The sequence below is a fragment of the Pholis gunnellus genome (assembly GCF_910591455.1).
Source record: "Pholis gunnellus genome assembly, chromosome: 13".
In the NCBI taxonomy this organism is placed as follows: Eukaryota; Metazoa; Chordata; class Actinopteri; order Perciformes; family Pholidae; genus Pholis; species Pholis gunnellus.
This window is the reverse complement of record NC_136540.1, coordinates 5,778,008-5,802,471: the sequence shown is the minus strand read 5'-3', so window position 1 is coordinate 5,802,471 and position 24,464 is coordinate 5,778,008. Positions and strand designations below refer to the sequence as shown.

Here is a 24,464-nt window from a genome sequence, read left to right as displayed (position 1 = left end):
GTGCGTCTTTGGAGGCGGTTTGGTTAAAAAATAAAAATAGAGTTGATCCAGATAGTGCAAACGTTTCAGTATCTGCAGTGCTCTATTTAGTGAGTGACAGGCTAACACATTTATTTGCTTCCTTACTTTAGATTAACTGGTCAATTATTTTTCTAATATTAACGCGTCGCCACGGCCCTCACTCCAAGTAATATCCCGACCACGGGAGTAAAAAAGCAAAAGTGCATTCATGTATGTTGTGAATTAATTAGAGCGCTGTTATATGTGACATTTTCTTTCCTGTAGGCGGGCTGTTCATGCGCTCTACGGTGCAGGAGCACAGCGCCTTCAGGTTTGCTGTCCAGCTGTATAACACCAACCAGAATGCGACGGAGAAACCCTTCCACCTCAACTACAATGTTGACAACCTGGAGTCCTCCAACAGCTTCTCTGTCACACACGCCTGTGAGTAATGACACACTGTTGAAACAGGTCGATAAGCAATTTATCTGCATAAGAACAGCAGGAAAACCCTCATGATTTCACTGTTTATGGTAAAAAAACAACAACAAAAAACATGATGTATTGTTCGTTTTAAAAGTGTACACAGAAGTAATTATGCACTCTAACACTCAAACACACAATATGTGAAATATGTTTTTCTATAAGTCTCACTGGCCAATAGGAAAATGACACAGATGTTTATGAGCGGAAATTGGTGTTTGAATAAAATGGATTGGGCTTAAGAAAAAAAGACACCTGCCAAGGGTCTGAGCTAATACAAAAACTCCTCTGTCATGCCATCCAAAACTCACCAGCTGGGTGAGCATGATGGGGCCTGTAATTGGCCGAACACAGGGATTTTGTAAACTGAGTAATTCAGTAATTCCAGAGACACTGATGAGCAGCACTTAGATGACTGTACTTGAAAGTGGGTAAAACAAACATCGCTATTCTGGTTGCTGTGACATCCGATAAAGGCTTTAGGCGATGGTTGTCAGTTATAAAGTGCATTACGGCGGCGTTGGCTACATGGTTAAGTTGGTTGTATCGTGCAAATTGTTGCATTATATCTAGTCTTTCTCCATAAACGTTCCCGTCTCTCCACTGTCAAATGAAAACATATAATCGTCATTTGTTACCACTCAACACAATGCAGGACAGCAGCCATCTTTAGGCCATTACCCATTTGTCCACGTGTTTGGGTCCATCATGCTATTTGTTTTGCAGTCCCTTTGACAATGATTTAAATGATCACATATGGTTATACCAGCAGCACAGGGCGTGAATTCTTCTTTCCACACCGTTAATGTATAAATAGCCTTCTATATCAACTGTAACATGCTGTAATCCATGTAGTCATCTCTACAAACATGATGGATTCGATAGGAAGGGCTACGTAGTGTGAGATGGCTTCATAATTGGTCTACCAGTCAATCCTCTGCCATGTTGGGCACCAAGCTCTGCCTGGAGAATTAATTTGTTATCCTTCTTCCCACCAACTGCACTTCACACTTCACGCTTAAGGATCAGCTCTCCAAACCCTGTCAGCTGCCGTAGAGACGGCTGTGTAACCTAATGAAGTGAGATAAAAGGCCGAAAAAGAGAGGAAAATTGAACACAATGGCACCTCGTACATCTAGCGCTCGGCTGTGATAAAAATGCAAAATGCTGTTGAGGTGATGTAGTTGTTGGTGGGAGCAGCAGGGAGATAGCAGTAGCCATGGGGAGACGTTTCAGAGAGATGAAGGTTCACACACTCACACCGTGATGCGGTTCGACCACAGCCTTGCACTGCCGGGCTGCTGAGTGATTGCATACGGGCGGCTGTGGGGTCGGCGCTTAGCTCAAGGGCACTTCAGCAGTTGTTACTGAGGAAGAGATGAATATTACACGCTTGGCTTGTCAAGATCAGGTGCAAAGCACAAACCTGTTTTTCATTTAAAGGAGTCCAAAAGCAAGCTATTATATAAAATCACTCATCCAGAAGAAACATTTCTTGTGACAGTGTGAGTGAGCTGTTTTCCCTCCAGTCTTCTTTAACCCATGGTTAACCCAAAGAAGACAAACTCATGTTAAACCCGCAGGTTAAACATGAGTTTGTCTTTGCTCCTCTGTATTTAAACTAGAGGATAATGCTTTTAATATTGTCTTATCTTCCGCTATTATCATACCAGGTATTGAATGGAACTAAAAAGATGTTTTCCTGCACCACGTGGTGCCCTCTACAGTTAATAAAACACAGGGAATGAAAGAGGCCTGTTGAATTAAAATAGCAATTCATGTATATTTTTGGTTCATGCGCCTATTAAAGATTCAGGCCATAGCCAGGGTTCTCTTTGAGTAAACCTGAATCCATTGTTTTCCAAAGAAGCTTCAAGTTTTTTTTTCATAAAGGATAAAAATAAAAACAAGATAATCGGTACGATTCATCTTGGCAAGATAAGCTGATGCAAGCTAAGCTAGATGCTTCCCAATTGAGAAAGACCAGTGAGCAGCTCATTATGGAGACCAGCTGGGCCAGCTTGTGACTAAGACATTGCTTGAAAGATGCACCAAACTCCATTATTCTTATTTTAGTGGTCCGGATTGCGTAATGCCCTGCTTGCCTGGCAGGTGTTGATGTAGCAAATGAATGTGACGATTATGATTTGACACATTTCTATTCTGGCAAGAATGTCATTGCTGTGCTTTCCCACAGCTCACAGCTCACATTGTTACATTTTCTTTTTTTATAATAGATTTAGATGAGCAAGTGTTGAGAGCGGACTGTCTACAAAACTTCCAATTTTGTATATTGTGAAGATAATAGGAATCACTTTTCGCTCAGAGCTCCTTTGTTGCGTTTATTGTGCGGCGCCTGAATGGAATAAAGCAGGACAACACCGCTGTCCTCCAGCTGGGTCAGTATGTAATGATCGTTACAAATCCCTGATGGCAAATGACTGTGTTATTGGCAGTGTGGATCAATAGGTGGTAGGCTATAGTCCAGCAGCAGCAGCGTGTGTGTGTGGGTGTGTGTGTGTGTGTGTGTGGCTCCAGTTTGTTCTCCAGTATGGAAAAATCAATTCTCACCAAGCTTTCATTTTCTCTATCTCTCTACTAATTTATGGCTGTTCTCCAACTTCCCCGGGCCAGAGTCACTGAATCTCCAGTTTGATGCCTGCATAAAAACAAACAAACCTGTCAACAGCCAATAATACTTTTGCAGCAAACTATTTCATTGCAACTTGATTGAATTGATGCAGACAAAGAGAACTTCACTCCTGCCGTTGTGTTTATTGTCTCACCAATTTGTGGCTGTCTGGAGGGAAGCTGCAGGATGTATTGATGTGACACCTCGCCTCAGGCCGGGACAGATTGTGTGCATAACTGCAGAAATGGGAAGGTTAGATCCATTAAGACCGAGGTCAGGGCAGGAAGAGACGGCGGATGCAGACGCCCGGCCGGACGATGAGGGAGAGGTTAAACCAAGTGTGTTTGGGTTTATAGTCTTTTGGAAATGCTGACAGAGCAGACAGCGGAAACAGATCATTTCACATTTTGACCCCAAAGCATCTATTTAATGTATAATCAAGCTTCTGTGTTTCTTACACTGATTAACTGTCCACGAGTGTAAAACACTTGTGAATAAATGAAAGATTCTCACGCTTGAGTTTCTGTGCACATATTTAGTTACAGTAGACGTTGCCACGTCAGATCTACGCGATATAAAAAAAACCCAACTTCAAAAGCCACATCATGCCTTTTTAAAGACCTTTTTCCTCCTTCAATTCTCTGCAGAGGCATGAATCTATTCAGACCAGCATTTTTCCAGAGACAAACTTTTAATTCGATAAAATGTCAATGTGACAGTGTCTTTCTTATTACAGCGTTTGTTACAGCCACCTATCCTCCCTCTGCTGTGACTCAACCAGTGTGATGCTGCTCAGACAGAGGCTAATGTTAGAGCACTTCACTGTGTAGGCAACGGACAGTCCTACTAATGCAGCATAGACCAGTTTATGCAGCCAGATCTCCTCCTCCTCCTCCTCCTCCTCTTCTTCTACTTCTACTTCTTCTTCGTTTGCATTATTAAGACTATGGTGAATACATTGACTCATAAGATGTGTCCAAATAAGGACATTTTAGTTTTTTTTGCAGTGCTTGTATGCAAATTTGGCATGTGAAAAAGTATGTGATGGTATGAGCTAAAACAATCCCATTATTCCTTGCCTTGTTGTTGGCATAGAAACGGCGCAGGCAGAGGACAGAGGAGCAGCAGCACACATCGGCAAACTTTTAATGTGTAAACTACTCCAAGATTAGATGTGTTTTGAGTAACAAAGAAAAGGAAAGAATCGTGTTCGCTTGGTGTGAACGTCACATTGTTTAAAAGCTGGCTGTGGATGCTGGATTGTGAGCTCTAATGCTGTAGTATTCAATACGTTATTTAAAGGAATAGGATAGAAAAGAAATGTTGTGAATTATGCATATTCGCTTTCTGGCCAAGAGTGAGATGAGAAGATTGATACCAGTTTCAAATGCTAAATGTGAAGCCGCAGCCAGCATTAAGACTGAAAACAGAGAAAAACAGCTCCAAAGGTAACAGAATCCACCGGCCAGCGCCTCTAAAATTCACTAATTATTTGTGTAGTTCGTATAGAAACCAGAATGCAGGAATGACACGATGTGGAATTACAGGGGGATTATTTTGACTGGTGTCTTATTGTCTCTGTGAGGTTGCCAGGCAACCAGCGAAACCATAACATGTTAATTAGCTTGAGAGTTGCCGGTCGACGTTAGCTTAGGACCGAGCCCAGCTAGCTGTTTCCCCTGTTTCCTGTCTTTGTGGTAAACTGAGCATATTTACTGTACAAACACATATTTTTTCTCTCCGATCTCTCAGAAATAGAAGCAAATGCTGAATGTGTTTCACAAAAGGTCTTCACTGTTACTTTTTTACGAACGCAACGACTCGCACACGGCCGTCATTTCAGAAGCTGTGAGGTTTCTGGAAGAAACAAAAATGCTCTTCAGAGGATATTTTCACTGGTTATAATATCTAAACGTAAATGTCAATTTGGCAATGCTTCACACAATCTTTGCTGTAGTTACTGTAGTACAAGAAACGCGCGGGAACGTAACTAAACAACACATAACGACCTGGGATCCATCGTAACTCTGAGAACTCATTCAAACCGACAAATCATGAATTATGCATGAGCACCTAAATGAGCCCTAAATGCAACGATCAAAACTTGTTCGGCATGAGAAACGTATTCACCACCTCCGCTTAGATATTTGGACAACCGGACATCTTGTATCTTTGTGTTTCATTTGAACGCTTTAAATGGAGCCTCTCCATTAGGGAGCCCTTGAAACAGAAATGTCCTTTTCTCTCACGACGCACCGATAAAAATATATCTGAGTTGCTGCCACTGCAGCCAGAGTCCTGTCAGTCTGGATGAGCTGCCCCAAGTTGACAAGTGCTCATCCTCAGATTTGTCATGGCGTTCTCATTGGGGAGCACAATAACAACATAAAAGCTTTCAGAACGTCTTTACAGTAATTGTATCCCCACTAAAGCGTCATTTCACTTGCAGGCAATGCCGTCTACTAACCGATACTGTGACTGACATGGAAACATGCTTTGACCCTTAGTTTAATAAGAGCTTTTAGGGTGTATTGCTGTGGGGCAACACAACACTCGCGGGTCATCATGCAGCATGAATACATTAGCTTTCTTTGAACAAGGGAGTACTAATGTTAAAGAAATGGCCACAGCTACAAACAGTGGCTTTTAAATATCAGTTGCCTGAAAACATCAGTCAGTCAAGTGCAAAAAGCTAAATGTATTTGGCCACACAGGCTCACAGCACAGCAATGGAGGGAAAGATTCATACTTCTTGTTTCCCCTCAAATGGTTATGAAGCTGTAAAATGGCGGAATGGTACTGAATAGGTTCGGGGGCAAGCCACTGGAGATGTGTAGTTAGTCTTTCATCCTGTGCATCAGAATGTGCGTACATGTCAGCGCTGTAACAGAGCGACGGTGATCACTACTGACAAGCTACAGTGATGCTGCAGCAGTTTGTTGCAGTCTTACACAACGTCCTTCAGGGAGGCTGCCTCTGAAAAGCTCTGCTGTTATCCGCTAAATGTTACCTGAGATTATCCGAGGACAACGAGCTGTGAACTACACAGAATAACGCGAAAGAAAACCAAAGATGCCGTCGGGGGCAGCGAATCATTTAGAGGGGATGAGCCTCAGCTGTTGAATGTTAAGGAGTAAAATCACGTTGAGTTGCTTTGGTGTTTTAAATTCACAGGAAACAATTCAAACCAGTTCATACTTGATACTATTTTCTCTTCCTAGTTAGACATTTGTGTCACGGTATTTCACAAGGCTGAGCACCAGAGTCGGTGATTAGAGTTAATGAATTGTGAAAAGATTAAGAGTTGTGTTTTATAATTCATTTGAATCCACAAAATTAATTAATGTCATGGACTAGAAGGAAGAATTTTGATGTTGTAATGCGTTATTTGGAACCACTTTGCATACAGAGTCACAACATTTTCCCCTTTTCTCCTTTCTTTGATGTGTTTTTGACATGAATCCATGTTTCAGTGTCCTCTGCAGTATTACAGAACTACAACCTTTTCAAATGGAGTTTGTTGTATTCCTCTGTTCCTTGTAATAGTGGTCCTTGGATGACGCTTTTGCAGTATATGCAAAACATGTGTAGGTGGAGTGTTAGAAGCGCTTTTACTGCGGTGCAGTGAAATATTAAAGTGTATTCTTCCGTACAAGACTCCATTAGCCACAGGCCATCTCTGCGTATCACTGCTGTAGATTTCCTCCAGTCATGTTCTCTTAGCATGTGGGTTGAATCCAGTTGTATTCCTCAGATTAGGGCTAATCCAACAGTGTCGCCCCGATCTTTGTGTATAATGAATATCTGCAGGAGGTAACCCGCTGGAAGAAAATGTGTGCTTTCACAAAGCTGTGATCTGTAAAGAAGAGGGAACTCCAGCCAACATGCAACCACACTGCCTCAGGAGAAACACCTACTCAAGCTTCGGTCCCTTTATGCCCTCTGCTTTCTCCGTGGTTGGTCAGCCGGCATGAATTGCACAACAATGCAGACTGTAATGCGGATACAAATATGAAACGCTTAAATGTCATAACACAGAGATCATTTGAACCTGATTTTCATCTGAAAACAAACATTTACTTTAACGGTGAAATTGAACCAGCACGTCTTAACAAGCCTTTGAGTAGAACGAGTGCAGCTTGTTAAAGTCAAACTAGATGAGACGCTGTGAAGAGTCACGACTCAAGAGCTCATGTGCAATTTAAGAAACATGCCTGATGCATTTGGTATCGTTTTCATCAGCCATGTTAGTGGCGGTCCACCACTTTTTTGTTCCAGACTGAAATATCTCAACAGCTATTGGAAAAATTGCCATGACATTTTGTCCAGACATTTCTAGTGCCAAGAGGATGAATCTTAATGAAATGTAGTGATCCTCTGACATTTCCTCTAGTGCCAGCTGCAGTTTTGTGGTTTTGACTGAGGTATCTCAACAACTAGTGGATGGATTTGCCAAGTAATTTGATTGCAAAACTAATGATATATCCATCTGCCTCAGCTGTACTTCATGTTAAGCTCTATTTAGCGAATGATAGCCTGCTAACATGCTAAGCTAAAATGGTCAACATGGAAAACACAAAGCCCAGTTTTAAAATCCACCTCACCGTCAATTTTATTAGAGTCCATTGTGTGTTATACTCTTTGTCAGTCGCCTTGATTCCATTCAATTGTCAAGCTAAATTTACGATATCTTTTGAAATGTCGTAAAAAAAGAAATGCGAATTAGGTGCATCTCCATCAACTGGTTTGGAGCGAAGACGTTTGACTCCAGCGTTGTTTGGTCAGAAGTTGAAGCTATAGGCTGTGATCCGCCAGTAAACAGAAGTAGGAAGTAGACCTCGCTAACAGGCGGCAACCTCCGTTTCTGAGTGAAGTGAAGCCAATGCGGAAGCAATGCATTCATTCTAATAGCCAACAGGGGTCTTTAGGTTGCAAGTCTATAAGAAAATGACTCTACTTCTCACTTGATTTATTACCTCAGTGAACATTGTGAACATGTATTTGTGATCTCAATCACTAGTTTTAAGCCTTCGTCAATTCAGCATGATGTTCATTTAGTAAATTATTGTCTCATTTAGAGTAAAATAGACCATAAAGCAGGGTATGCTTTAGGGCGGGGCTACCTTGTGAGACCAAGGCGTTGTCCAGCCTGGGAGTGTCTGTGTTTTTGTCTTACAACATTAACTCTTTCTTAACCCTAACCTTTTTAGCTAATGAAATCTAATTGAAGCATTTTTGTTACTTATTAAATATGTATGTTTTCAATCTTGGCCTTTTATTTAACTAATTCAAAACCTCGGCTGCTGTATTCTTGCAATCAATACTGATGAAAATTGAATCAAGGACTTTTCACCTTTTCATGTTTTTCTGCTGAGAAATTACCCATGAATAGAATGCACTTTATTTTTTTCTATGCCTGTGCACAACAATTGCATTGGAAAGTTAGCCTTAGGGCATTCATTGCATAAAAACATAAAATATACTTATGGGTATAAATGATTTAGGTTTTCCTGCATTATGAGCCGTAAAAACAAAATCCTGTTGGTTTGCTTCTCACTGTCCAAAGACTCTACAAGACTCTACAGAATATAATATGATTCCTATGTACTTCACCAATACCATACACCCACAATACCAAAAGGGGGTGATTACATAAGTTTATCCAACATCACAATGTTTCATTACATGCTGCCCAGTGCATGCTGGGAGGGCTTGATCCCCTCCATGCCTCTGTTAAAGCAGAAACTGAATTACTGAGGGTGAAAATTGGTTCTTTGTAAACTTTATGACCTCTGATGGTAACATGACTACAGCTGTTTGGAAACACCTCTATACCGCTATAATGTGTTGTTGCTCAGGTGTCAGACACAGACACAGTCCTGAGATATTCCCACAGCATCCCTGTACACCCTGTCCGGCTGACACACTCAACACTGGCTGGCAGAATGCAAAGAAGGCATTTCCAGGCATGCTACCTGGAATAACAGGTGAGGGATCTTGGTTGTGTGTCAGAAGATAGCAAAGCAAAGCTGCCCGGCTCATCTCGACAAGGAAACACTGAATCCGCTGAGTGTCTGTCAGTCGGCACATTTATAAGAATTGTTTGCATCCTCTGTCCAGCCTAGTAATGGTGTCTCCTTAGGAGATCCCCTTTAAACCATAAGTGGAAAAAGATCTTGATTACTTTAAAGTTGATAGAATAAGTAGTCGAGTGAACTGGCTTAAGTTAGAGACAATCTGTGCGGCATGATGGGAAACTGGATCACGCTGATTGACAGTTCAGGTTTCTTTCCACAGTTGTAAATCATGCAGAGGTTACAGAACCCATACATTAAACATCAGGGGAAACCTGATGTAAGAACCAGTGTGACGTGACATCAATTATTACGGCGAATTTGGCATTGTGATTCATTTAAAGTAGGGAGTTTACAATCAGCTGAGATTGAAAAGTCTACACAGATCCAAATGAAGATAGGTATTTTATGGCAGATAGATTTTTGTCACGCTTCCACATACGTAAAGGGCTAATTTGTAGCTAAAGGGGTTTACAAACCTACTGGCTTGTAGGCTTGTGAGCTTCATCCTGTCCAAACGTGTGACCTCGTTGGTGTTCAGATTCATTCAGTGTCTTTAAGTAACCGCTCAGCACAAGACACCATGAGATTCAGTCATCATGACTATCGGGTTGGTTGACCACTTTGGTCCAGACTGAAATATCTCAACAACTACTCGATTTCCATGCAATTCTGTACAAACAGTAATGGTTGGCCAAAATGATGAATTCTAATGACTTTGATAATCCACTGACTTCTCCTCTAGCTCCACCAGGAGATTGATATTGTGGCTTCAAGTGAAATGTCTCAACAACTATAGCCATTAGAATTTAATAACACCGTAGTGAATATATGTACTTGGGAGTTTCTCTTTGACCCCATCCTTTTATATGTTGGTAATTTTGGGATTGCAGCTGCATATCGGTGCCATGTCCTCTGCCTTCTTCTCTTACTGATCATGTGTGAGCCTGGGACAAGGCAGGTATTCCCATATGGCTGAGACCAACACGGCCTCCCTCTCCCTCGTGGAAACAAACTGAAGTCCCGCTGCTCTCGTCTCCTCTAGTATCACTGCAGGCATTGCTCTCAGACAGCAATCGTCACAAAAAGTAGAGTCGTTTTCCTGACTTTGTCCAAGTGCAGTATCTCACCTCAAGGCTCTCACCAGTGACTGAGTCCAAGAGGACTCACCTCCTCATCGCAGTGTGAGTCCTCCTCTATCATTTTCCTCATTCTCACTTTCTTGTGCGCATAAAGTTTAATATTCTCACTGTGTGCGGTGTTCCCTTTTTCAGGCGAGGACAGCGGCTCCCCTCTATTTCCCCTCAGCGATAGAGCTTTAAGAATTCACTTTGTAGACTCGGCTCTGCTGTGCACATAAACCACAGGTTCATCCCTACATCAGCAAGTTTTATGATAGACTCCAAAAAAAAGATCCTGCGGGAGAGACCTTCAAAGCTGCAAAAGCCTCGAGTTTCAGGAAGACGTGAGATAGGGTTGGTGCTGCTGGAGCTGCCGCATCAACCTGTTAAAGTTGGACGAGATGGCGAGAGCTGAAGAGAAGCAGAGAAACGGATGAGGGTGAACAAGTGAAAGCAACAGTAATGAAGAGGCAGACATGGGTGTTAGGGGATGGAGGAAATAAGATGGAAGTAGACTGAAAGAGAGGTGTTTTTTTTCTTCCAGGTGGATATTAATCATGCATATAAAGTGTGTTTGTATTCTGAATGCACAGAGCCTGCAGTGCCAAAAAATAGCTCCACGTTCCCTCTGTAATAAAGTAGATGATGCGTATCTTCATTGCGGACCAGGATCAGGGGAATTCACCGCAGTTGACTGGTGTTTACTGCTCCATGAGCTCAAATATATGATTTCATTGGTGCTTAAGCAGAACAGGCTGTCTTTTTCACAAAACGCTATTGTTCCCATTTTGAGAATTGAATTGAATGATATTGAGTCTGGTAAAAAGTGTTAATTGTATTGCTGCCCTCTATTCTTTCTTTTTTCTATTAGCGTTGGCTGAATATTTGAAAAATCTGTGTTGTGGTGAATAATGTTATCTGCGGAAAGAGCCACTGTGACGCACGGCGAATCCAAACCTGAATAGAAGAGAACTCACTCTGACATTTTTCTGTTATGAAGGGAGAGGCTTATTTAAGTGTTTATGGAAGGCCCACCGAGTCCTTGAAATGAAGCAGAACAATTGTTCGTCAGATATAAAACAATGGTGCAGCCGCCCCTGGAAGATTATTTTCCGAGATTACAGCATTATTTTTTGCCGGTAACACCAAACAGGTGCAGGCTTTGTTTCTGTGAATGCATACAAATAAAATAAATGACTGAGGGAAAGACTGAACCAAACCATCAAGTATGTGTGTGTGTGTCTGAACCCCAACTTAACACAAATCACAGAACTGTAAAATTGATTTAGTTGTGCTTGCAGACATAAATGTTTGGTCAGATTTCACCAGTTTTCTCTCGAGTTCAACCTAGACAATGCATATCTTTCCCCAAAGAAAGGACTCATTTAAAAAACAACAAAAAAACAACTCATATTTAAAGACTTTTCTGGCTTTTAAGTGAGGCAGCGTCGGTTTGGGCTGAAGACTACAAGTTGGAAAATGAAAGACAGAGTTAGAAAGAAGTGATCCTACCTCAGTGGTAGACTCCTCATCTCCGTCTAACACACAAATCTCAGACCAAACTGTCAGTGGTCGAGTTGCATTGTGGGTAATGTGAGCACAGGGTTTTGACAAAAAGACGATGGATGCTGTGACCTCACAAAACTCAAGAATTCATATGCTAATTATGACCATTTTATACAAGTGTCGTATTGGATAAAATGAGGGATGTAATATGTAACTTGACTGGTTGGTGGAGGCATACTAACACGAGACAGTCATTCTAGTATTTGAGTCTGACAATGTTCAAGTTAAATCAGTGGAGTACTCTTTTAGAATGTGTTTTTTACCTTTTACTATAAGTGAAATTCATACAGTATGTTACAGGCTTTTCCACAGAGTGACTGGACGTGGGTTGGAGATACTTTCAACAGAGAGTCAGAAATACGAGAGCAGCACTCCTGGTTTGAAATGTTCGAACATTTGCTTCAGTTATTACTAACACTAAGACAATGGTCATATCCCTGATTGAGTCCTGTTTAGTGTTACTCTGCATATACTGTATTATGTACAAATAGAAAAAAAAAGGTTAACGCCTTGTAAGACCAAGTGTCTGATGCAATGAATGTTGATGACCGGAGCTCATTTCAAAAGGCCCGCAGATGGCGGCAGATAGGGCTTGTTATAAATCTTTTATACTGCAGCACAGCCCGGCGCTTGCACATTTGCATGCTCATGTTTCAGGGTATTTGTCCATTAAAGAGCTGTGGCCAATGCACTGATTTCCCCATTATTTCTAGTTGATTACCCAAGCAGTTGCATTTAGACCAAGGAGAAGTGAAGGGCACCGAGCAGCAGAGCATGGCCATGGGGAGCAGACATCCCACATGGCACCCAATTATTCAGATCGCCGCTGCGTCACTAGAAAGATAAATGCCATCATGAATCCCCCCCCCACACCTCAAGCTTGTACTAAAGTTTTTACCCTTGCATTGGCCATTAGGGGACTCAGCTTTTTTAACTTTCAATATGTTATGACATTTTGACCTTAACTTTGTTTGAAAGGCCAGTTTTCTGTCGTGTCGGCATCCCTCCTGACCGAAAGAATAGATGATCAGCAATGACTCTGTCTTGACTCTGTGCTGGTCCCTGTCCTGAGCCTGCTCTTTGTCTCCGTCACCAGTCTGCTCCCAGTTCTCCCGAGGAGTCTACGCCATCCTCGGCTTCTACGACAGGAAGTCCATGAACACGTTGACCTCCTTCTGCGGGGCGCTGCACACCTCCTTCATTACTCCCAGCTTCCCCATTGACGCCGACGTGCAGTTTGTCATCCAGATGAGGCCCGGTTTGCGAGGAGCTGTTCTCAGTCTGCTGGCCCATTACAAGTGGGAGAAGTTTGTCTACCTTTACGACACTGACAGAGGTAAGAGCGGCCGTCTTGGAAAGTAACACACACACACACACACACACACAGCTATGGAAACACCACAGGCTTTCAGCTGGAGGCAGAGGAGTAGTGCAGAACATCTCGTTGCTAGAGAAAGTGGAAAAAGTAATTGGCACGCCAAGCCCTGCTCATGCAGAGGTGTTATTATACAGTGTATGTGATCAGTCTTTAATATGTAAATCCCTCATCCCCAATCTTCATCCTAAATGGTCTGATACATTTTAATCTATGCCGGTAATGATCCTAAATTACCTCTCTCTGTGACTGAATCCTGCTGCAGTCAATAGCTCCTCGTTTCGGAGGAATGAGTCATTCACAGGTGCCGCTGATCCGCAGCCATAGTACAACTCCAGCCGCCTGAGCCTCTAATCCTCTCTGATTAGCATTTAGCTCTAATTGGATTATATAAAGACAGAACACAACATACTGTAACTTCTGCATCTGCTTAATGGCCTCCTGCTGCACTCATGTAGGCCAACTATTTACAGACTTGGGTCTTTGTGGTCCTCTTGAGGGTCAGCATCTGGAGAGGCTGAGATAAGAAGGAACACTTTGTCTGTGTAGATTGGACCGAAAGCTGGCCATACACTGTTTTGGGCAGAAAAGATATGTGTCATGTGCTTCCGTTTGTGTGTTTCTTTTTTTTTTAAACTGATGTTCGTTGTATTTAAGATCACTCAATAGATGTAGAGATTTTCTGGGTGCCGTCTCTGCTGATAAATGTGCCAAGCGGTTCAGAACTGTGCATTCCAAGTATTTTTAAACCGACATGGAGCATTTCTAGGACAAGTACACTCCTCGTTCACTTCCCCCGCTTCACTTTATATATATCCATTCAGGTGAGTGTCTAACCTAAGTCATGAAACTCATTCTCCCAGAGCCATTTTCTGCAATTTCTGCAAAAATTACTTTTGGCAATTTAGTTTATATAAATGTAAACATGTCTTAGACAAATTAAGAGCTTCTTGAAAGTCTTTTAACAAACAAAGACTAAAGCAACACTTTTATAATTGTGATGTATATGTTCAGAGCCATGTTGACCTCATTAACGAAAGAGGTTGTTAGCGCTCTCAATGTGGAAGGCGACCTCGGTTTCATTGGCTGGCCGATATGTCTCGGTGTTTTGGTGTTTTGATGGTGATTGTAGAAGCTGATAATTGGCTGCCTGGCGTGGTTGCGATAAAATGATTAAGCTGTTTATAGCCTCTCTTGGGCACAATGACCCTTCTCCGAAGCGCTCCCTGACGTGGCCCCTAGGGCTCGTAACTTTTTTTTTTTGGCCTCTCTCACCTGCGAGGCTGACGGGCCACCATCTGTAATACTCTGCCCAGTTCCACAGTGTGACCGTGACGTAGTGTAAACACTGTAGTTTCGAATGGATTCCCAAATGCTGCACAGCTTGTGTTTGCTGAGAGGCTAGTTAGCCATCCCATTTCGGCTGCCAGTCCCAGCCAGCTCCTCCCCGTCAAGGCCTTGGAGCAATATAGCCGACGCTCATCCAAATATCAGTTTAATCTTCATTATAGGAGGAGGGCTCTATTTAAGGCCGGGGAGGAACTTGAAGGGGGTTCTCGGGAGACGCTTGTGTGAGTGACTGTTGATAGTTTGTGGAACAGTATGACAGTAAAAGGCTGTCGAGGCGTTTTACAATGCTACGTGTAATGCCTGTCCCATGGCAAGACACTGGTCGGAGCCTTTTATTCGGAACAAAAGCAAAGGCATCTTTAAGTCAGTTTGAAATTGGAAAAATCATTAAAATGATACAGTCGATCCCCTGCTGTCTATATTGGGGGAAGTGGACTCTGTCTTCCCTTTCACCACTCACCATAAAAGGGATTTTTTTTTATATAACCCGAAGGCGTAACTACCATCAGAAAGGTATCTGTATGATAGGATTTTGACTGTAATAGAAAATAAAATGCCCAGAGATACCACTTAATGTACCCGTGCATAAACCGTCTGATATTACTGTAATTTTTTATGTGTATCTCAAATTGGAAATTGCATCGCCATCAAATAGTTTGGACTTCACTTTCATGTTGGAGATGCCATCCTCTGACAGCAGTATTGTACTGATGTAAACGGCCCTAACTGACATATAGTGGTGATCAAAGAACGAGTAGAGTTTGTTTCTCTCAGCCGCTTCGTAGAGATTGGGAGTCTGTTTCTGTTTCATGCAGCCCATGCCTCATTCGAAGAAATTAATTGTTTGACAAGTTATAAGTGGTACAAAAGGGGAAACTGAAGGAACAACGCAGATCCAAGAAAGCACAACAAAGACTTTACGCCTTCACACTCATGGGTCACTGAAGAAATGTTTATCTGCCGCAGTGCATCATCACCTATTTATCCTGGACATACAGGCTATGAAACGTCCTCATTAAACAGACTAATGGCTGCTGGCAGAACAGACCTCTTGAACCGAGGAACATCTGGGCATTACCAGCTGGCCAGTCAAAGTAGGACCACACTAGGTTTTTTTCTTATTTACATAGTTTACTACAAATTGCATATACTGCTTAAATACGTTACAAGGGGTACAACAGTATACCATTCATGCCAGTTATTAAAACATTAAAGTGCAATAATGTTTGTCAAAATGATGCCAATTTACACTACAATCCTAATATTGAACCAATCCTACTTGATTAAAAGCAGCTACAGTATTCGAATGACCAAAACATGCTGTGTATAGAATTGTGTTTTGGCTACAGTTCTTTTATTGACTTCTACAGGCAACAAAGACTGTACTGATGTCAAGAGAAGAAAAGTCTCTCTGCCGTTGAGAAACATATCTGAAAAACATTTCCACAGACAGAAAAACTTCTTCTAATGTGTGTCTTGGGGGGTGATTTTGAGAACTGTCGTTTCATTAAGAAAATATTGAGAGAAGTACAGTATGTTCCCCATTTGATAATGGGAGACTGTTGTATTGCATTACAGTTTGCATCTCCGTCCCAGTCCTCTCCTCTATGATGACCTCTATGTATTCTGATTAACACAGTGATGCGGATGTTGTTGCAGTCCTAAAGTCCGATGCTTACAGTATTACATTCGCGAAGCAATGTCTCTGACGTTTTATGTATTGAGATGGTGGTGGAGGAAGTACTGAAAAAGCACGAGTTTTAACAGCAAAATATACTTGTAGCTCCCGTCAAGTGTTTCATAATGTACATTATTGGATTTGTATTACTACATGTGTATACAGTGTTGGATGGTTTAAGGCGAGACTGTGTAACTAAAACACCTCATTGTTTCATCCAACACAAAACAGGAGTTTTGCTGTTATGACCTTACTTGGTCTGGTATGAGCATCACAGTAGCTTATGGTGGCTAATGTTTACTAACTTCAGATGGAAATGTTTTAGCATTTGCAATTATCCCACAAAGCTACATAGTCGATCTTTAATCTATAACACAGGGATGCATCATGTTGCATGAGCTTATCATATGTTTTGTGTGTGAAATCTTAACTTGTTAGGTAACTTTATCTGTTCGATAAATGTAGACCGTTAAAGAGTATAATATATTCATCTTAAATTTAATGGAGTAGAGTTCTTAAGTAGCATGAAATGGACAAACTCAAATAAAGTCCAAGTACCTCAAAACTGTATTTAAGCGCTGTACTTCAGTAAATGTCCTCCAGATTCATGAACTCGACATAATGCAAACTAGATCTCAATTTATTTTTGTTGCAATTAAAATGAAGGACTACAATCTAACAACCTTAACTGCAGCTTTTTTTTCCTGCATCCTCCTGCCCTCCTGAAAAATGGGGATGGTGGAGCATTTGCATTCGGTGTGTAATCACACTGCCCTGCTGCTGAATGTCTGGTTGGTTTCGTCTCCGCAAGGAAACGTCTGATTAATTGCACACTGCTAAAGAGCTGCACTCAGCAGTCAGGCGCACAGGCTCATTAACAGAGAGTGGGAGGGAGAGAGAGAGAGAGAGAGAGAGAGAGAGAGAGAGAGAGAGAGAGAGAGAGAGAGAGAGAGAGAGAGAGAGAGAGAGAGAGAGAGAGAGAGAGAGAGAGAGAGAGAGAGAGAGAGAGAGAGGAGAGAGGAGGAGAGAGAGAGAGAGAGGAGAGAGAGAGAGAGAGACCGTATGGCACAAAGCAGCTGTTTACACTCTGTGAACACCTTACTGCACCTTCACTTCGAGATGGACATATATCAATAGGCCTTGACCCCGTCCTCTGCGGGTAAATACTGTTTTCCTCCCAGGCCCTAATATTGAGATACATCAATCAATCTCCTTTGCTTCGAGAGAGCTGTTATCCTGCCCGTTCAAGGACTCTCTTATGCCTCGTAGAGAACATAGAAAGAACAAAGGCAAGTGTAACTGGGATACACATGTAACAGAATAACTAACTAGTGTATGAAAGGTACTTTTTTTGTAAGATGTGTTTCAAAGGATTCTGAAAAACATACTGTAGAGATGCAGATGAGAAAGGCTGAAGAAAAAAAAAAAAGATTCTCCAAGGTTAGACAGAACTGTGTCAGATTTAATACAATTTCAAAAGAGAGCAGTGCCTTTTCTTTTGTTTTTCGGAGAGCATGTTTATTTGGCTCCATGTTTTTGAGAATCCTCTCTGGCTCGGTGTTGAATGAATTTTAGATTATCTGTGGGAATCAGATTGCCTTAAATTTACATCTGGGAATGGAGTGTGTTTGGAAAAGCAGTTTTAGATGCTGCGTGAGTGTGTGTGTGTGTGCGGTGATGTCACTCATGGAAACTTCAAAGAGCTGTGTGCATTCAGTGAGAAGATACAGCTGAGGCGGTAGCTGTAGTGTTTCTGCATGAACCAAACCTTTTCTGTTATCAAGCGCTCACTGCCAGATGCCCAAAATGGCACCAATTGATCCATGCTCATCCACGCATGCAGAGGCAGCGCAGCTCGAAAACAACATCAAACAACATGTAAGCTGCAGACTTTCTGCTCCACACTGCAGTGTCGAGCCCATTGTATCTAGACATTGGTGTATATGAATTATGAAGACAGAATATCAAACATTTTCCAGCCCAGGGAATGAGAATTTATAAAAATATGATGCTTGTATGTCCCGGCTTTGGATCATTTGTAAGTTAAAGACTCCAGAGATGGAAGTGGCTCAGTCACTTGTTGTGGACATTTTTGCTTTCAAACATTAAGACACATTTCCTCCATTGAACAGATTGGCCGACAGGCTTTCATTGCAGAGATGGGAACATTACTACCGTAGCTGCAGCAACCTTCAGAAAGACGTTACATAACTTTAAACTGTAGCATCACTTTTTAAATCTTTGTTCTTTTGCTTGAAAACACTTGGCCTCATTACAGATAGTCTGTACTCTGGGCAGCTCTACGTGACCAGCCGAAAATATACATGAACAGAGTCAATACTGCACCAGTCTAGGATGCATTCATGGCAAAAATGTACAGAAAATGTACGTGTGGATCATTGCTATGAGTCCTTTCACCAGTGGCGGGCCGTGGATTTTATACCTGGGCCTTCAGTGCTGTTCTCCACTTCTAATAACCTCATTATGACGTCACAGCTACGGGTTATTATTTGTTTCGTGTAAAAGCCGCATATTCACATAACACTGCGACATTTGACAAATGAAACAAAATGTGCAGATACAAGAATACGAGCATGACGGGACGCTGCTTCATTAACGGACAATATAGTCCAAATCAATGTAACACAATGACAAACTCACAAGAGCAGTCGCATATATTCATATGACAACAAAGCAACAAATCAATCCAGCAGACCTGCAGCGGATCCACGCATTCCACCACACGAGCACACGAGCACGAGCCATTCAAATACTATTCATAAAAACGCCACGATAGACAAATGAACAGTAGAGGTAAACAAACGAAGTTCACTTACCAAATGCTGTCTATGCTGACAAAGAGTTTAATCCCAGTACATCAGTTCCAGTAAGAAGTCCAACCGGATCCGCCGCCGGTCGGTTGTCCGTGGTCCGCCGCTGTTCGGTCGTCGTCTTCGACCGACGTTCGGTTGTCTTCCGCTGCCGGTCGCTTGTCCGTCTTTCGCGGCCGGTCGGTGGTCCGTTTTCCGCCGCAGTTCGGTGGTCGCCTTCGACCGCGTTCGGTGGTCGTCTTCGGCCGTGGACCGGCGAAGGGCGGGCCGCGGTTGTGAGTTGTAGATCCACTCGAGTCTCTTCAAAAGTACCGACGCTCAGTTAAAATGAAACACATTCCCAGCCATAACATGTGCAACGCTTCTGACCCTGCATACAAATCATTTTCCTGGCTGGGTCAGGGCTGCTAGCTGTGGGGTCATTTCTTACTGTCCAGTTTGTTCAGAAATGTCCTTCTTGAGAAAAGCGTTCCCAGTAACTCCGCCACTAAATCCGTTTCTCCTCCTTCCGCCATTTCATATTAAAAAAACAAAGCTAGGTAAAATGTCTTTCAAATATTTCCACTTGAACTCTGTCTGCTACAAAGCTCTGCTAGCAATCATGTTTCGCGGGCACATAGTCACGTGCCCGCCCACTGACCAATCACAGCACACTCTGCACCTTGCTGGCAGAGAGGCATCTGGACTCTGAGCTGACTTAACTAGGCCTGCAAACTGCTCTGGTGGGGCCATGAATCCCAAACTAAAGATCTGATTGGTTGAATCAACAATATCGTCCCCATTCAATTTAAACTGCACATGGCAGCACTGGGTGAGTCTGCAGACTGGGGCCTCTCTTCTTACTAGAGACACAGAGGTGAAATCTGATTGGATAAAAGCTCTACTTAAAACAAGCTGCACTGGAAGCAGAGCAACTGACGAGCACAGTAGCTGTGCAATGAGAAAATAAGATAATGGGAAAAATATTTTTATAAATTATAATACATATAAGAAAAAATTAAATGTATTTAAGAAAAAATTTTAAATTATAAAATAGCTATAACTTTGTGATTCTGTTTAGGCCAGCAGAGAAGGCTTTGCAGGCCCTGACGGCCCGCCACTGCCTTTCACACAACTTCCTGGTCTAGTTTGCTTAAAGCAACCCGTATTCCAGCGTAAATAAAAGGACACCCGTATCGGTGCAGAGATCTTCCCTCATAGCTTTCTATGCCTTCTGAGCTGTTTGTCTTCTATTTGTTGAACATCCTTCATGTATTCTTCCACTCATACAGTGTTTTTGTATATGGTTGACGTATTAAACAAGAAGCTTGGAATACAAATAGTTGGAGAAACATAACTAATGGAGACGCTTCCATGCCGGGGTGAGAATACACTGACTACGGTTTGAGTATAAAAATGTAAATTGTGTGCTGTTGCCTTTGAAACAGCTCTCTCTACCGCCATCATCAAAACATCCATGAGGGAATATCCTTTGGCAGAATGGTGCTCATCCCCTCAGTATAGACTAGATCCAGAGACAGCAGCTTGTGGTGGCCCAACACTTTGCTAATAGTGTCTCTGAGATATGGATAAACTCCACTATCTCGATATGTTATTTTATATCACAGTTTTGTTTCATATTGGGATATCAAACTGTATCCAGACTTGATCAGGCAAATGGCTTCACAGTTAAAATTGGTGGAAGGACGGCTGTTTGAGGGAGTTCCAAAATAATCTGAGCACCAACAAGGATTTAGCTTATAGAGCTAATCCCTCTTAATTAAATCAGACAAAAGCATTACATTGTTTAAGTTAAACATTCAATCAACAAAGGAGGAGGGCGGGGAGGTGGAGGGAGTTGTACAAGCAGAGAAATAGTGAGTTGTCAGATAATAATTTGTGCTGTACACCTCCAGGTGTTGCGAGCCACACAGCTGTGAATGAGCCAATGATTGTGAAGCAATACATGAAATGCCATTCGTCAATACAAGCGTGGCTTCATTGCTCTTCCTGAACTAGCGTTGTTGTTCATCAGATCAAATAAGCAGATGGGAACATCTCTTGTGTGTTTAGTGTTTGGCTAATCCAGCAAATGAAGCTGAAAAACCAAAGTGCTTCATCCAAAATCAAAATGTAGTCGTGACATAAAGAATTCCTGCTACCACTGTATACGTTGTATACATGCTTATTGTCTCACAGAATGCATTGTTCAATTGTCAAACAGTGCTTATGTAGACACTTGGTGTAGCTACTTTCTCTTGATCGCGGCCTTCGTGTGTGATGATGGTGAAGTCGGGTGAGCTGCAGCTCAGCACCAAATGTCTGCCTGTTGTATGTTGTAGGCTGAGTTCGCAAAAAAGTGAAGGTATGAGAAAGCGTTTGTAGATGTCGGTGCCATTTGCCATGAACACCATGGCGTTGAGACACAGAGATCATCTATTACTGACCTCCAGAGGACAGACGGGGAGCGAGCGGTGGAAGAGTAGCGGCACATCTGATTGTGGTTGTGTGAGATTGTTACCTCAAGTGTGGCAATAGTTAAATGTGTGTTGTAATTACTTTAAAGAAGACCAAGCGTTTACTGTCATCTCACTTTCTTGTGTTTATTATGGAGGCATTGAAATTCATTTGAGACATGCGACATGTTGAAATCTTGTCAATAAGCAGCTTGAAGCTTAATCAATCACATTTGCCGTATCTGTTATCCACAACACACAATCAATGCTTGCTTTTTCCTTCCTCACCTCTTTACTCATAATGCTGCCACTTTACCAATCAATACACAAGGTAATTTTAGTCATTGATTATCTAATGAGTAATCTGTAAAGTGCCATCCCACTTATTCTGCTCCTATTATTACTTTTTTGCTCCCGTCGGCTCAAGGAGAATGCAGGGCCGAGCGGTTCAGGAGCAAGAGGTTTACTCCGGCAAGCCCTCGGCTCAACATTGTGGTCTCTGCCGTTCACAGAGCAAGAAACAGCCCCGTCTTCCAATGAATAGAAAAGAAAATGAAGCTGTACCAAGACGAAGAGTGAGGGGAAGGAACAGAGGAGTCAGCAAAGCCTTTGTGCCTCTCCTGCGTCAGAAAACAGCAAATGGCACATGGGGCCAAGCACTGTCAGACACGCTGTCAGATGCACCGAATGTTTTTTTACTCCGTGAATCCGGAGCCCCCCTCCTCTCCTTTTCCTGTAAGATCCAGCTTGTCGTGTCTAATCTGCTCTAACCTCTCCGCTTTACGTGGCCGTATAAGAAACCAGGTGACTAATAGAGCGCCCCTCTGCTTTACAGGCACGGCTTTGTTTACGGCTCGAATCTCAGTCTCTGCCTCGCTCAAACGTCTCTCATCTATTTCAGGACACTTGCTTTCAGGATAACGCAGAGGCCATTACAACCGTAGTCTTTCTGCATTATGAAAGAGATTGATGTGATGTGCGCTTCCCTTTTTCACCCCCAGGGGATTATACCATTTTTTATTTGCTTAAGAGATGGGAGGGTGTTGTTTTTTTAGGGGAGCTGAACTGCAGCTCTCACTGATGGACACGAGCCGGTCTGCTCCATTTCTTTGTATGTGGTTCTAAGACAAATATCTGTGCTTTTTGCGTGTGTGTGTTTTTCAGTCTCTCGCTACTGACGTCATGTTCTTATGCTTTCAGAATCGGAAACGTCTTGAAGCGCAGCAAATGTTCATGAATTTGCTTATTGAAATGTGAATACAACTTACATAAAATATGACGGGAAACACAAGGAGTAAATGCTCAACATTCTGTTCGCAACTTTGCAGCTGTCATTAAATAGGAAATAATTTGTTTGATTGGCGCTGATCGGAGATTTGGCAGTCGTGAATGGTGTGGGGGTGCAGGGCTCTTTGCAGTTCAGATGATTTGGAACAGGGAGCTGTTATCTGCATAGGTCTGCATTGGGAGTAGGCGTTGTTATAGGCTAATTGTACTCAAAAAGTGTCCTTTTACTGTCATTTGGCAGCTTTAATCCCTTTTTTTAAATTCCCCTGGCTCTGTAAGCATTGCCCGCTGAAAACAGTCTTCTTTGTGGAGCCACATATAAGCTTTTGAGATTTTTGGAGATTCCTCTGAAGTAGGTTCAGAAGCTTTGTCTGAGTCTCCTTTGGTGTCGCGCTCGGCTTTTTGCGCGTCCCATGACAACGGCACAGTTCAGATGCCTGCAAGAGAATTTTAAAGAGGTCACCTTCTCCAAGGAGGGGGAGGGACGACTGAGTCACAGTTGAGACCGCACACCACGCTCAGCCGCCATGTGAGCCGCTGATCAAGACAGACAAGAAGAAACACACTCAGGTGCCAGCACAGCCTCAGTCCGTCTCTTTCTTCCAACTCCCGTCTGTTACGGAGGAATTAAATCTCTCGGTGAATGCATTATTCTACATTTGATCAAATGTTTTTCTTTCGGGATTTATAAATCTAGGCCTCAGCAAATGTTTAACACATTTTTTTAAGTTAAGTAGGGAAAGACAAAAATGACACAACATGCCAATTAGAAGATGCTTTATTCTAACGCGCTACACATAGCTGCGAGTGACCTACAATTTATTTTCTTTTTTTCAAAGTTGAACCCAATAACCCGTTCTATAAAACCAATCGTCTGAGCTGCAGAGAACACCATATCAGAGGAGTACATGCTGATATCCTGGGCAGTGCTGTGTGCTACTAAGCTTAGCTGCAGGACAATTGGTCAATACGACTCGGGCTACTTATAAAAACCAGAACGCTTCCGATACCATAATCTTGTCCCATTTTCTTGAGGTTAATAGTTTTGGAGGCAGCATATATTGGTATTGCTCTGTACCGGGTTCCTGGCAGTTGACACATTTTGGCCACCTCGTATAGTTTGCCCCTTTGCCCGATTGTTGTTGGTTCTTGCACTGCAAATGTCACGCTCATTCGCATGTCGCAGGTCTGGTTCATGTCGGCGCTTATCTCTTCAGGGGAGGCATCGTCGTCTCTGCTTTCTCTTTGAGAAGCAGCCACCTAAAAACAGAGATCAGTTGTGACTTGATGAAAGAGCAAGCTGTCCGGCTGAGTACTGGTGCAGAATGAACCGCAGAGGAACCAGATGTTGCAATAGTTCAAAGCTTGTTTTTCCCTGTTGTTCTTGTCCTACAGGTGTGTGTTGTGTGTTTCTCTCTATGTACTTCTGACTTCAAGGTGCTTGCATCTCTTTATCAAATGTCAAGAACCATTACATTAGATGTACAAAAAAACAGTTATGTAAATGTGTGTTAATCAACGTTATTCTTGTCTTTCAATATTTACAGCCTGACTTCTTATTAACATAAACTGCAATAATAACGGACTATTGCCTATTTACTTATCCAGCAGCTTCATTGGCTTTTATTTGGA

The 24,464-nt window shown here is 42.4% G+C and overlaps 1 protein-coding gene across 1 annotated transcript in view; it reads left to right on the top strand.

Annotated features, from left to right (window-relative positions):
• Nucleotides 1-24,464, top strand: part of LOC306705435 (glutamate receptor 3) — a gene marked incomplete at its 5' end in the record, with an annotated part of 62,237 nt that overhangs the window by 214 nt on the left and 37,559 nt on the right. The window contains 2 exons of the mRNA XM_079172193.1: nucleotides 286-444; nucleotides 12,973-13,212. Coding sequence (XP_079028319.1) covers nucleotides 286-444; nucleotides 12,973-13,212 — 399 coding nt within the window. The remainder of the gene's footprint in view (nucleotides 1-285; nucleotides 445-12,972; nucleotides 13,213-24,464) is intronic.